Here is a 14,734-nt window from a genome sequence, read left to right as displayed (position 1 = left end):
TATGCCATCTTTACACTTGCCCGGGTTCTGCGCTTCCATGCTTATGTATACAAGAAACTGGAGTTGGCCTTGCAATTGTTTTTCTTTTTCCTTTTCCTTCTGATGTAATATACTAGCCCTTTCAATTGCGTTAATTTTGACATCTTGCTTGAAGTTTTCCCAGAGAAAAAAGGCGCCATGCGGATCTCCGTCAAGTAGTTTTCCTAACATGTCTTTTATCCCGTTTACGAATAAATCATCCTGCAGTAACTCCGCATTTCATTTCCATAGCTCCCATTTAAATGAACTATGTATTTTCTTTCGTCCTATGCACAAAGGGACAAGACTGTGGCCGGTGAAACTAACGGGCTTAACGTCATAGGTATCGCAGCCGGGTACTAGTTCGGCGGAAATGTATATTCGGTCTAATCTGTCCTGACTGATGCCTTGAAAATGTGTATGCTGCGTCGTAATTGCTCCCGCAAATATACCCCCTGCATCTTCCAAATTTCTTTCTTGCATCATTGAACTTAGCAACAATGAACTCGCGTCTCGAACCCACGCTTTTGACGCTCTGTCCTCCGGTCTACACACACAGTTAAAATCGCCCAACAACACTAGCATTCTTGGGCAGTCCAAGTAACATTCTAAGCCTTGAAAAAACTGCTTCCGTTCGTATTCCGCATTTTGAGCATACACACATATAACCCTCCATTTTGTTTCAGATATGGTGAAATCACACACTATCTTGCGGCCCAAGGCACATGATATTACATTTTCAAGGGATTAAAAACCAGCCAAGAAGACGGAGACACAAGGAAAGACACCGACAGGACGATGCTGGACTAACAACAGAATTTTATGAAGAAAACAAGAACCTCCCCCAACCACAAGCTGCGCATGGGCAGAACTCAACAAGTGATACTTATCGCTTCGTACTGACTAAAGATAAAGTTCGCGACAATGCATAAAATCGAACAACACGCAAACAAGAAAGTATCACAGATTACCCGCCAAGAAAAGAAAATTCCTTGTCAGAAAGGCTCAAAGATGCAACGCTTATGCAGCGCTGCTGTCCCGCAGTCCTAATATAGAAAGCCTCTAAAATCTCACGCTCAAACTTGGTTCGGCCACGTCCTAAGATTGCAGTTTTTTAAACATGGGTGTGCAGCGACTATCGCGACAATGGGTTGGCAAATGGGCACCGTCTGAATAGTTAAAGGGGCACTGACACAAAATTTTGAAGGCGAGATAACTTCGGAGATAGATTGGTGGGAACACATATACATCGTCTGCAAAATATCAGCGGCGAATACAGCCTAGAACATATTTAAAATCAATTTTGAAGTGTGCGAAACGCAACCGAGCAGCCAGCAGAGGACCACGCGCAATTGTAAATAAACAACATCCAAACACGTCACGAGTTTGTGTTTGCCGCTTCCGCACTACCGGCGTTTTTTGCCGGTTCGCCCGGCTCGCCGCTCCAGTCGGAGGGCCGGAGGGCGGAGCTTCTGCTCTCGAGAACGAACGACCCGATCGTTGGCGGCGGAGGCGCCGTGATTTCGTACGCTAATCGGGCAGCTGGCCGCGACCAAAGTTCTACAGCGATTCCAGGCACTCTGTTTCTATTACTGTTTATTACCATTGGATGCGAAAACGCGCCGGAGGCACGAAAAGCTCACTGAGCTAGCCGCACGGTCGCTGTGCAGGCGGCGGCCACGGCCGCGAAGTGGCCCAGCCCGGCGCAGGTAGCTCGAGTGATAGCTTGTTACCGCTGCACGAAATTGTCCCCAAGTCCCGACCATGGTGGCTTACATGAGAAAGGAGTTAATGATGCGATGCCGGGTTGCATTAAAAATTGTCATCTGCACCGCTTACGAGAGCGGCACTCGAATATCCGCCGCAGTGCTGAGCCGAACACATCTGTAGGCGGACCTGTAGGCAGACCGGCCGGCAGCTCCCAGCGCGCGTCTTGCCACCCACCGTCTCGAGCGTCGCGCGTCGTTCTTTAGCCGCGGTAGCATTTGCACTCGCAGCGCCTGCGTCACATCCACGGTCGCTTTTTAATTAAGCGCCTCACGAGATCAGTACGCGGGGGCATTCGCAAAAACTGCCGTCGATGCGGATTCGACAGTGCTACGGCGGCTCTGCTCTGTGATATCCCTCCGACGGTCACGTGGTCAGCTTTGTTCACACAAAATCCACAAAATCCATCGTTTCGCGGCACTCGCTGAAACCGAAACTGCGACTGGCCGCATTGAAAATGCCTCTAATTAAACAACCGTCGCACGCTGAAGCAAATGAGGTTTCTACAGGTTATAAGTAGGTCACTAGCTACTTATCGCAACAAAAAAAACAAGATGCAAAATTTTTGTGTCAGTGCCCCTTTAAGAGAAGCACAGTGCTCCCTAGTCCTGTCGTTTATACATCGCCTTGTTTGGCCGATGTATCCTTTGCCGCACGTCAAGGGAATCTGATAAACCACGCCCGTGGTGCATGGAACATGCTTGGTGACATACCTGGTTGTGCACTGGGCTTTCCGTTTATCTCCCTGCTCCACTCGAGAACACGAACCAGAGAGCTTGCGCGGGACCGAAAACACAATGTTTACGTCATGCCTTTTCGCTACCTTTTCACGTTGTGCGACACTTTGTGCAGGTACGGCATCACTTCTAATGTCTTCATATCTATCTCTGGTTTCGAAGATGCGTCAGAATTGCCCGAACGTAGCTTTTTAAATATTTTCTCGGCAACCGCACTCAGGACCGCGCTTGGGTAGCCTGCTTCCTTCAAACGATTTTCTTGTTGACGAAAACTGCGCTGAGTAGTATGGAAGCAGCTTTTCTTTAAGGCATTAGACAGGCAAAGTGACGCGATCCCTCTCTTCACTAACTTAGAATGTGAAGAAGAGTGCGGAAGGAGTGCTTTCTTTGTACGCGGCGAGCACATCCAGCAGGCGGGGCCATCGGCACAGAATGACAACTGCAAATCCTAAAACCGAGTACCGAGCCAACGGTGCCAGACTCCTCTGTGAGTTCACGAACAGTAGAACAGAGCTCATTTTGAGGTACTGAATAGTAAAGTTCCTCTATGTCAACCGTTGGCTTCCAGAACCAATGCGGCTTGAACAGTGATGCTTTCCTTGAACTGCTGTCATTTTATCTCTCCGCCACGTTTGTGAAATTCGATGACGAATTGTATGTCCCGAGGGAGGGGGTTTGCATCGGCTCCTCAGTCGCTCCTGTTTTGTGTCACATATTCTTAGCCAAGTTTGACCGTTTGCTGAAGCAATCTCTTAATGACGACAGGGTAGTAAAAATTTTTAGATACGTAAATGATGTTCTAGTTCTTTTAAACCTTTCACACGACGACAACCTTGATTCTGTAGCTACGTCAATTTTGGGTTTTTTTAATTAATGCTCGGCTGCTTTGCGTTTTACGCACGAACTTCCTTGCGAGGATAGTACTCGGTTTTAGGATTTGCAGTTGTCATTCTGTGCCGATGGCCCCGCCTGCTGGATGTGCTCGCCGCGTACAAAGAAAGCACTCCTTCCGTACTCTTCTTCACATTCTAAGTTAGTGAAGAGAGGGATCGCGTCACTTTGCCTGTCTAATGCCTTAAAGAAAAGCTGCTTCCATACTACTCAGCGCAGTTTTCGTCAACAAGAAAATCGTTTGAAGGAAGCAGGCTACCCAAGCGCGGTCCTGAGTGCGGTTGCCGAGAAAATATTTAAAAAGCTACGTTCGGGCAATTCTGACGCATCTTCGAAACCAGAGATAGATATGAAGACATTAGAAGTGATGCCGTACCTGCACAAAGTGTCGCACAACGTGAAAAGGTAGCGAAAAGGCATGACGTAAACATTGTGTTTTCAGCCCCGCGCAAGCTCTCTGGTTTGTGCTCTCGAGTAGAGCAGGGAGATAAACAGAAAGTCCAGTGCACAACCAGGCACGTCACCAAGTATGTTACTTGCACCACGGGCGTGGTTTATCAGATTCCCTTGACCTGCGGCAAAGTATACATCGGCCAAAGAGGGCGATGTATAAACGACAGGACTAGGGAGCACTGTGCTTCTCTTAACTCTTCAGACGGTGCCCATTTGCCAACCCATTGTCGCGATAGTCGCTGCACACCCATGTTTGATAAAACTGTAATCTTATGACATGCCGGACCACGTTTGAGCGTGAGATTTTAGAGGCTTTCTATATTAGGACTGCGGGACAGCAGCGCTGCATAAGCGTTGCATCTTTGAGCCTTTCTGGCAAGGAATTTTCTTTTCTTGGCGGGTAATCTGTGATACTTTCTTGTTTGCGTGTTGTTCGATTTTATGCATTGTCGCGAACTTTATCTTTAGTCATGTACGAAGCGATAAGTATCACTTGAGTTCTGCCCATGCGCAGCTTGTGGTTGGGGGAGGTTCTTGTTTTCTTCATCAAATGCAGTTAGTCCAGCATCGTCCTGTCGGTGTCTTTCCTTGTGTCTCCGTCTTGGCTGGTTTTTAATTCCTAAATCATGAACCAACAGCCTCAGTTTTCCACGTTGCTACATTTTCAACTTCAATGCCGATTGAAATTTTGAGAAGTGAGGCACAGCCACCTGATGTGCCTACGGCGTGGGAAACACAAACATGGTAGCACGCTTTGAAGGGTAACACCATGCGATCCGTCTGCTCCTGGCTTTCAATTTTGGTTTCTTGGACGGCGACAACATCCAAGCTATGTTCCGTACATAGGCGGCTCACCTAGTACTGCCGTTTTTTCGCTGCCAGACCTCTCGCATTTATCGTGGCTACGCGTAGAGCCGTCCCTGACTTGAATGCCATGATCTAACTGCTTGCAGACGGACACACAGCGTTAACTTTTGTTTTGATGCCAAACGTAAACACATTGCCATTTACGTGCCCACGCTCCCATAATTCCCTCGCATACACTTTCACAGTCTATTGTTCGTGCCTCACTTACAAAAAGGAAGTGTTCCATCGCTGTGATGCTCGAATACGACAAGTCCGGCTACCATACACCTGAGAAGACCTAAGGAGTCTGCGATGCCCACGGCGTCGCCGCTGGCCTCCGGTCGGGCGAGATGTTTGGTTTGGGTCTCAGCGTCGCTCGTCGTCCCGTTGACGCTTTCGCTGGTGGCTCATCCAAGGCTACGTTCTCGTTGTTCTGAGCCACTCCGTCTGCAATATCTCGTTGGCGCTTGGTGACGACGCTGCTAGCTGCTGCGTCTGAAACCTCCATTGCATCGGACTTCTCGGCAGATGAAGTAGCCGCCGCCGCGTTGCCGTCGTTCTTGACAGCATCAACATTCTCGGTACCTTCTGGGGTAACTGGAGGGAGGCTCTTCTTCGGAGTCTTTCCTGCTGCCTTGCCGTCATCAATTCCTGGGTGCTGGGGTGTTGTTGGCGTAGACAAGGTCACGTTACCTGCTCCGCCCGCAGCTTCCTCGGCGTCAGCCTCGTCCATTAGATGCTCGGACTTGTCCTCGCTTCCTGCTGGTCCCGTCACTCTGGCGTATGTAGGAACGCAGTCAGCTTCGGCATGGCCAAAACGACGACAAAGTGAACACCGTGGAACACGGCACTCACGTCGAACGTGTCCATGCCGGTGGCACCGGAGACAGAGTGGTGGTCCCCCGGGAACAATGACGAGGGCGTTGTCCTTGGCAATCCGCAGCTGGTGAGGCAGGTCGTCCGGTGTGACCCCTGGCTTGAGCTTCAGGGTGACGAGGTGCGTCGTTGACCCTTTGTTGACACATCCGGCCACTCGCCACTGTTCTCGCGAAACGTCGGTTACATTAGCCCCGTTTACATTGACCCGACGAGGGCGCGTTGAGTTGAAATAAACAGGTTTTTTGGACTCGACGCACTCATATAAGCGGACGCGGTGAGTCGAAAAGCCGTCGGGACGAGTCCGTTCGACTCGCAGGCAGGGGGTGGGTTGACGCGTGACGCGCTCGTCGGGCTGAGTCGGCGGGCCGTGAGGAGCTGAATACCGTGTTTGCACGATTATAGCGCGCCACCGATTGTACCGCGCGGGTAGGTTCGCGCTGGAAAATCCGAAAAAATAATTGGACGCCGGCTTTACCGCGCAGATATAAAATATATGACACTACTTACCTAGAAGAAGGAGATTTTATTTTGCGCGTGCAACTGTGGCAGCCAAAGATAAATTGTGTTCCGTAAACTTGCTTATCCAGCTCCTGCAGGGAATAAAACTATAGTGGGGAACATTGAAGCTGTTTGCGATTTCAAGTGTCTTGGCCTTCATAATTCTATGTGTGACGGGCTAATTGCAATAGTAGAAAAATGTGTAACAGCCGACCGAGGTATGTCATTCAGGAATGAGTGCGCCGAAATTAACTCGCGTGGTGTTGACGGATTTTTTTATTGGATTGAGTTGGAGTTTGGGAGGACTTCGTGCCTATGGGAATGTTTCTGGCCGATTTAAAACCTGTTTCGGTTTTGAGCCCGATTGTAACGCGCACACAAATTTTAAGGCTAGCTTTTAGCAAAAAAAGGTGCGCGCTAGAATCGTAAAAATACGGTAGCTCCTTCTCCGGAAATCCCCCGGCCCCCTCGCCTCGACTCTTTGAATGGAGCTCATATATACGCGTGAGGGGTCGAGGTAGCTGAACCCGCCATTCCACTCGACCCTCCCTCGTCAGGTCCATGTATCCGGGGCTATTGCCGTACGGAGCAAAAGATGCCCGCTACTCCCCGTCCGGAACACCGTGAAGGAACCAGTGCACTTTAAGACGCAATTCCTGGTTGCTTGGGTCGACGACCAGGCACCGACGCGCTTTCACTTTGATGTCACCAGCAGCCAGTATTTTCTTCACTCCTTCCGCACTGCTGAAGGTAAGGACCCACACGGGATTCATTTGGTACGCCCCCAAGGCGATAACCTCGGGGAGCAGTGCCAAATGCGCGAGGGTGTCCCGAAAATCTTCTACGCGATAAGGCCTCGCTCTCATATCGCCGTGCAGAAAAACAGTGTTTGAAACGTACTGACCGGTTGGCAGCTGAGGCAAAAGTACTTGATAATCCTACATGTTTTCTTCGTCCGAAATCCTGTTACCGCGGCCCGTCTGGGTCGCAAATACCACCCCTTTATCGGAGCTCGACATTCACCTTTCGCACGCTACGGCGACCGGAAGTTGAATCCTCGATTGAGCTAGAAGCCCACGTGGAAAAGGGGGAGACAGGAGGAGCACTCACCAAGCACATATGCAGATTTACCCCCTGCGTCCTCGCTGAATGCCACGTGATAGCGTCACGTGACCTCTCGCGCCGCTGTGCGCTCCGCCCACGGCACGTGTAGCAGCCGTTTGCGCACATTGAGCATGCGCTAGGACTTAAAAAATTAAACGAAGTTCACACCAACGCATGCAATCTCACTTCTAGTACGGCGGTATGCTACAGCCTGTGGCCTCCAGTGTTAACCTAAAAAATCAGAGCTCCTTGTCATCCCTGTCGGCGGCGCGGAATGCATTCGGCTCCAGTGAAGAAGGAACCACTCCCCTGGCCCGCCCTTTGGGCCGTTCAGAAATCTGAATGAAAGTATTTCCTCCTTCTTGTCCTCCTCCATCTCTCACCAATTTCGTCACCTCTGTCGGCGGCGGCAGAGATGGAGAAGTGAGGTCATGTAACACCGGTGTTGAGCTTCCTTTAATTGTATAAAAAAAGAGTTAGTTTCCACTCATGTGCTTGCCCAATACAACTCAACCAAACACCGTTCGTGAATCATGTACTGATTTAACCTTAGCAAATAATCTGTTTGAAGCCATAAAGGGTGTGATTAAGTGCACTTCACTTGTCTCTGGTTTCACCATTTGTAGACCCGAGTGAGTAAACCCGAGTGAGTAAATTTAAGTGATGTCGCATGGGTAATTGTTGTGGGTGCCGCTTACAGCTTTGCTTTCTAAGCACATTCACAGAGTGGATTGGCACGCTTTTTTGTTTATATATTGAAGCGTTCTGTTTAAGCACCATAAGAAGTGAGAGCATCAACGGGTTTCGGTTAGAGTCAGCTGAAGTGCGTGTCTTGGCCTACGCTTATGACATTGCCCTTTTTTGTGTTCATAGAAGCAGCATCAGCGTTGCTGTAAACGCTCTGAAACGGTTTTGTAAATATAGTGCCAGTGGAAAACTAGCAAAATTGTTTAGGATTTTGGCATGGGGACTAGGAAAGCGTGCCTAGTGTGTTTGAATGCATCAGCTGGCAGACGACGCCAGCTAACTACTTGGGAGTGCCCCTAGAAAACTATGAAGACAGTGACCCTTACTGGCACAGACAGACCGCTGAACTGCGCGAAAAAGCTGAGAAATGGAAAGGCAGCGATGGCGCATTATAGCCAAATTTGGCTGCTGCGCCAATAAAATTCAAAATTCAAATTCAAAGGCAGCGGACTTTCCATGTTTGCTGGAGCATCAGTATGCAACATATTTTTGATAAACAAACTGTGGTACGTACTTCAGGTGCTGCACTGTTCGCATTGTCATGTGCAAGCCCTGCACCGGGTGTTTGCAGTGCTGATATGGGAATCGACATGGGAAAGGAGAAGCCGCACGCATCTCTTTCGGCGCGTGCGTCAGGGGGAAGGGGGGGGGGGGGGGGGGGGCTTTCTTTGTCCGATTCGTTTTTGCGGCAAGTCGCCAATCGTTTTTTGTTCTTTCGTGACGTGAACGGTCCTTTCCTGCGCACAGTGTGTCAGCTGCAGTTATCAAGGGCATTACCTGTGTGACGTCTGAACACATTTCTGTCGGAGTAATGAAGGGCTACTTCCGTGAAGTGGTTCAAGCGACCCAGTTTTTGCCTGCACGTTTCAGTACAGAGTACTTATCTAGTGTTACGCGGAAAAAGTTGTACCGTGATACCTGTGCCGTTGTACAGGACAATGTACCGTGCAAGGCCGGGCCAGGACGTGCTCAAACGTGTAAAACGAATGGCGGTACCGCCATGGGTTAAGTCGTTCTTTTTTAAGCTGCACGCGGGTGTCCTGCCCGTAAAAACGTGGCAGAAAGAGAAGGGTTTGTACATGCCATGGGGGGTTGAATGCTACCCGTGTAAAAAACCCGAAACGGTAGAACATGTGTTCTTCGAGTGCTGGGATGGAATATTTTTTTGGGACGTGCTTCAGCGGACCTTAAAAAAGGACTTCCGTCTGGACGCACATGGGATCAGGTTCCTGCCCATTGAGAGTGACAACGGGGTACCATACCACCTTGTCATGGTCCTGGCTTTGCACGGCATTTGGAAGTCGAGTATGGCGATTCGTCATCGTGACGTTGATGCCAAACGCTCAAAAGAGTATTTTGCTGATACTATGCGATTGATGATTGAAGTGTGGAGGGCTCAACATGACCCTCCAGAGTGGCTGTCCGTGATGGAGTCGCTAACGGACCTCAAGCAATTTTAACCGCTTTCTGCAAGCAAGGTTTTTGGCTAGGTGTTTTTATCGTTATTTTGTTTTTGCTTGTTTGGTTCAAGTGCTGTGTCAAAATATGGCAATAAAGAAAAAAAAAGATTCTCGCTTAGGGTGCGAGAGGTCCCGGGTTGAAATCCCGGACGAGCCCACTTATTTTTTTTCTCGTTTTCGTTCCATTTCTCACAAAAAATATGGGCAGCCCCGCCGCCCTTCCGTCCTGGCTTCCGCCTCCACATGGGGGTGCTGCCCGCAAAGGCACGTCTGGAGGATAAGGGCTTCTTTCTCCATGGCGGCGCGGGTTGTCTCCTCTGTGGAAAACGCGAGACGGCAGAACACGTCCTCACAGATTGTAACGCCGCGGCCGTCTTCTGGGACGAGCTGCAGACCGCGTACACCGAGCGATGGGACCTGTCGTGGTCAGGCCTCCGGCACTTGAGTGCGCCCACAGAGAACAAGGCGCTTCGGGACTGCGTGCTTGTCCTGGGGCTCCACTCGCTGTGGAGGGCCCGAGTGGATGCAGTGGAGTGCGCCAGGAACCCCAGGCCTACCTGGAGGCACTTCACGGCAAAGGCTGAATGGACAGTGAGCGTGTTGGGGGCATCAGATTCTGACACGGAGCTCCGCGACTCACTGCAAAAAGGATGCCAAGCACTGCAGCGCTTTAAAGAAAAAGAGATGCAGCGCTGGCAATGGCTGTGATCTTGCCTCACTAGTACTTTGTAGAGACGCTTTTCCCCTCTGAACAGGCTTTGTACATCCTTGCCCAGAGTTTACACTCATATGTGAACATGTTACCTCCACATGATTCCCAGTTCATGTACTCTGATATTACTCTGTCTCAGGATGTCATATTTTCCTGCTTGTTTGTTCGTTGTTGCCACCGCAGTCCCACTACGTTGCTTACTCTGCGGCTCAAGTGAAGGCACGCCTAAAGGTGATTGGAGTCCCTGCGGCGACAGTATGTACGCGTACCAGCATTGGTCACCGCATCGAGCGTGCCAGTGCATTATGTATATATGTATATCCTTGTAAATAAAAGGCTCGTTGGTCTAGGGGTATGATTCTCGCTTAGGGTGCGAGAGGTCTCGGGTTCAAATCCCGGACGAGCCCACTTATTTTTTTCTCGTTTCCGTTTCATTTCTCACAAAAAATATGGGCAGCCTCGCCGCCCATCCATCCTGGCTCGTTGGTCTAGGGCATTCTACTTCCGGCCACCGAAGCGTGCGGACGCAGAATCATGAGCTCCAGCGGAGCGGCGATAGCGGCTCAGCCGAGCCGCGGAAACAGGCCAACGGGAAGCGATAACGAGGAGTACCAGATTATTCTGCCGCAACTGCCCACCGGACGCATCGTTTTAAACACGGTGTTTTTGCACGGCGACGTGAAGGCCAGACCTTTTAAGGTCGAAGATTTTCGGGATGCGCTCGCACGGACTGGTCTGCTCCCCGAGGTTGTCGCCTTGGGGGCATACCAGATAAACCATGTGTGGGCAGTAACGTTCAGCAGCGCCGAAGCAACGAAGAAGATGCTCGCGGTCACGGAACTTCAAGTAAAGGGCCGGCGCTGCGTCGTCATCGACCCGCAAGATCAACAGGTCAGACTGAAGCTGCACTGGCTGCTTCATGGCGTCGCCGACGACGACATCCGGGCTGCCTTTGCGTCGTACGGCAAAGTGACCGAGGTGAACCGGGAGCGGTGGCGCGTCCAGGGCGTCACCGACAAGGGTTCTACGACGAGGACGGTGCTGCTGAAGTTGAAAAGAGGCCTCAAGGTTGACAACCTGCCGCACCAGATAAAGGTTGCAGGGGAGCTCGCCCTCGTCGTGGCACCGGGACGCCCCATGCAGTGCCTTCGCTGCAACGGCCAGGGCCATGTGCGGCGGGACTGCAAGGTGCCCCGTTGTTCCAAGTGTCGGCGTTTTGGTCACGTCGAGGCGCAGTGCGTGCCCTCGTACGCGTCAGTGACGGGACCCGCTGACAGCGAGGGTGCTACCGACCACCTTATGGATGCCATCGAGGCAGAGGAAGCAGCCGAAGGCGCTGGTGGTGGCGAGCCCTCCGAAAATACCACCGTGACCCCAAGGGAAGCCTGCCTCACCCAGGAAGTGAAAACCCCCGAGGCCACCCCAGCAACAACGGCACCACCAGAGGAGGTCTTGGGTGAACGTGACCAAAAGTGCTCGACACCCGAGCCCCCCGCTGCACTGGTGGGGCAACACCCAGAGAAGATGGACACCGACGGAGCAACGGCTTCGGCAGGGTCAGCCAAACGCCCCCACGTTGACGCTGCTGACGAGAACGACAACGTGGCTAAGAAGAACAGCGAGGAGCCGCCGGCGAAAACAACGCAGATACGGCGCCCGTCGTTCAGACCCAAGCCCACCATACCGCCCGAAAGGAAACCCCCGGAAACGCCCCCCCAACAGCTCAACGCAAGGGACAGCGCAGCAGCGGGCGGTAGCGCGTAGCCAGCTCAAGACGCGAAAGGTAAGCGCCATGCTCTCCGCCTCTCATTGAACGAAACTGTCTGACGACCTCGCCCTTAACGTAGCTACACTCAACGTCAGGGGATTGGCTGGGAAAAGAAAACAGAGCCAAGTGTACCGGCTGTTAACCGAGCATGACGTTGATGTGTTGGCGGTTCAGGAAACGAAGGTGCAGGGGGAGGCAGAGACTGAGAGCATGGTGCGGCGTTTCACGTCGAGGTACTTCGCGTGTGTTAGTCACGCAGTCGGCACTTCGGCGGGTTGCGTGCTTTTTGTGCGAAAGCTACCGGGCTTAGCTGTCCAAACCGTGACGTCCTGCTTGTCAGGCCGATTAGTGGTGTGCGATTACTCCTTTCGCAGTGTCGAGTGGCGCGTTTTGTGCATTTATGCCCCCAATTCTGGGGACGAACGTGCCGAATTTTTTGTTAGTATTAGGCAGCACCTTACCACTGATCGGCAAATAATACTATTAGGGGATTTCAATTGCGTGTTAACGGCACGCGACAAGACAAGTAAAAGGCCGTTCAAGGACGTCAGCACTGATTTGTTGTCTGAGCATATTGTGGAATTCGGTCTGGAGGATGTTGCCGAATGTTTGGAGGGCGCAAGAAGTGTGCAATACACGCACTTTCAAGGCGCTAGCCACGCCCGACTGGACCGGATTTACGTATCCTTGGAAACGGTCGCAATGTGCAGCAATTACAGTGTTTTGCCATTGTCTTTCAGCGATCATTGTCTGGTCGCGTGCAAAATAGGGCACAAAAAACGGCGGAACAATTTTATATGGGAATTATGGAAGTTAAATGAAAAGATCTTAAAAGACGAAAATTTCAGCAACATAGTAAAGGACCAAATTAGCAAAATCGAACAGGCCAGCCAAAATAATATCTTGGAAATGTGGGAACTAACAAAAGAAGCGTCAAAAATTACAGCGATCGAACGGGCCAGCTGCATAAGGTTCCAACAAAATGAAAAGGAAACGGTGCTCTGAGAATTGCTAAAAACACTGACAGAGCAAGAGGGCAAACAGCCGGGCGTGTACAAAGACGATATCAGGCAAACAAAACAAAAGCTAGAAATAATCGACGAAGAGCGCTATCATGGAGCGCTTGTACGAGCAAGAGCGGTCCAGGCGATAGCGGGGGAAAGACCTACAAAGCGGGCCTTGGGGCTCGAGAAAGCGCATGCTCGTCGTAATCATATAACCGAGATTGAATGGAACGGCGAAACTTCAGGGGATAGCAAGCACATCGAGCGTGCCTTTTTTGAGCACTATCAGTCGCTTTTTGCCTTTCGCTCTGCCGATGTTGAAAGCTTCAAGAAAGAATTCCTCAGCAACATGCCTAAGCTTGACGACGAAACGAAGGAGTGGCTACAACAACCAATAGCATTGAAGGAAGTTGAAGACGCCATTGACAATTTAAACCCAGGCAAATCGCCAGGCCCTGATGGTTTGACTGCGGCGTTTTACAAAGAATTTAAGAGTGAACTATCACCGGTATTAGCTGTTGCTTTTAATGAATCGTTTAAGTTGAAATCACTGCCACCTTCTTACGGAACTGCTCACACGGTGTTAATTCCTAAAACAGAAGATGTTGGAAAACTTAAGCAGGTTACGTCTTATAGGCCCATTTCACTTACGAACGTGGACTATAAAATATTTATGAAGATACTAGCAAGTAGGCTCCAGGGAGTGATACATAAAATAGTCGGTCCTCATCAGACTTGCGGCATACGGGGAAGGTCCATTTGCACCAATATACATAAGGCAAGGTGTGTGCTTGAGTGTTCCGATGCCATGCATGTAGGAGTCGCTGTGCTTCAGCTAGACCTTGAAAAGGCCTTTGATTGTGTATCACACGAAATATTGTTCTCTATTTTGGACTATATCAACGTCGGTTCTGTTATCAAAGAGGGGGTAGCATTGGCGTACCGGAATTGCACCACGCGGTTAGTTGTGAACAAAGCATTGGGAGCGCCCATTAACGTGCAACGCTCTGTACGCCAGGGCTGCCCCCTCAGCCCACTTTTGTTTTGCATTTATATTGAAACATTGTGTTTGCGCATACTCAAAGATGTAGAAATTCGAGGGTTCCGATTGCATGAGGCCGAAGTAAAAGTATTGGCTTATGCAGACGACATTGCGGTATTCTGTGAAAACAAGGAAAGTATCATTAAAGTAGTTGAGATAACAAAACAGTTTAGTACAATCACCGGAAGCCGTGTAAATTGGGGTAAGTGCCTGGGGTTCTGGCATGGAGAATGGCAATCAACCCCTGACACTTTTGCCAACGTAAGCTGGTTAACAACCCCCGTAAAGTACCTTGGAGCCCCACTACAGTGTTATAAAGACAGTGAGCCGTATTGGCACGAACAAACACAGGAGACTCGAGCAAAGGCAGACAAGTGGAGGGGGGCTTATTTGTCAACCTTTGCTAGGGCAACAGTGTGCAATCTGTTTTTTGTTAGTAAACTGTGGTACGTGATGCAAGTGCTCCACTGTTCGCGTACAAATGTGCAAAAGCTGCATCGGGTCCTGGCTGTTTTCGTGTGGGCCTCGAATTGGGAGAGGTGCAGCCGCACCAACCTGTTCAGGCGAATCAAAGATGGGGGACTGGGACTGGCGCACCTATTTGTGCGACAGCTTGTAAATAGATTTCTGTTTGTAAGGGATGTAAGCGACCCCTTTCTGAGGACAGTGTGTCAGGTGAGGCTGGGCAGGCTTCTCCCTGACTTTGTTGTAACCACCGGGTATATGCATGGAGGGATTTTTGGTTTTTTCAAAGAAGTCGTTGGAAGTGTTAATTTTTTGAATGCACGTTTTTCAAAAGAATACTTGA

The 14,734-nt window shown here is 50.4% G+C and overlaps 2 protein-coding genes and 1 non-coding gene across 3 annotated transcripts in view; 2 read left to right on the top strand and 1 right to left on the bottom strand.

The window, feature by feature from the left end:
* Ac76e (adenylate cyclase type 2 Ac76E) overlaps window positions 1–14,734 on the bottom strand; it is a 597,242-nt gene that overhangs the window by 139,093 nt on the left and 443,415 nt on the right. The gene's annotated exons all lie outside the window — the stretch shown is intronic.
* Trnap-agg (transfer RNA proline (anticodon AGG)) lies at window positions 10,448–10,519 on the top strand. The gene has a single exon. It is a non-coding gene; the product is annotated as a tRNA-Pro (tRNA).
* Window positions 10,614–14,734, top strand: part of LOC144155595 (uncharacterized) — a 4,810-nt gene continuing 689 nt past the window's right edge. The window contains exon 1 of the mRNA XM_077687137.1: window positions 10,614–14,734. This exon is cut by the window's right edge and continues 689 nt beyond it. Within this exon, the coding sequence (XP_077543263.1) occupies window positions 10,647–11,876 (1,230 nt within the window). The 5' untranslated portion in view covers window positions 10,614–10,646 and the 3' untranslated portion in view covers window positions 11,877–14,734.

This window comes from Haemaphysalis longicornis, unplaced genomic scaffold (genome assembly GCF_048455015.1).
Source record: "Haemaphysalis longicornis isolate Haplotype H1 unplaced genomic scaffold, Haemaphysalis longicornis Haplotype H1 scaffold_1, whole genome shotgun sequence".
NCBI classification, from domain to species: domain Eukaryota; kingdom Metazoa; phylum Arthropoda; class Arachnida; order Ixodida; family Ixodidae; genus Haemaphysalis; species Haemaphysalis longicornis.
The sequence above is the reverse complement of the archived record's forward strand: the minus strand, read 5'-3'. Positions and strand labels throughout refer to the sequence as shown.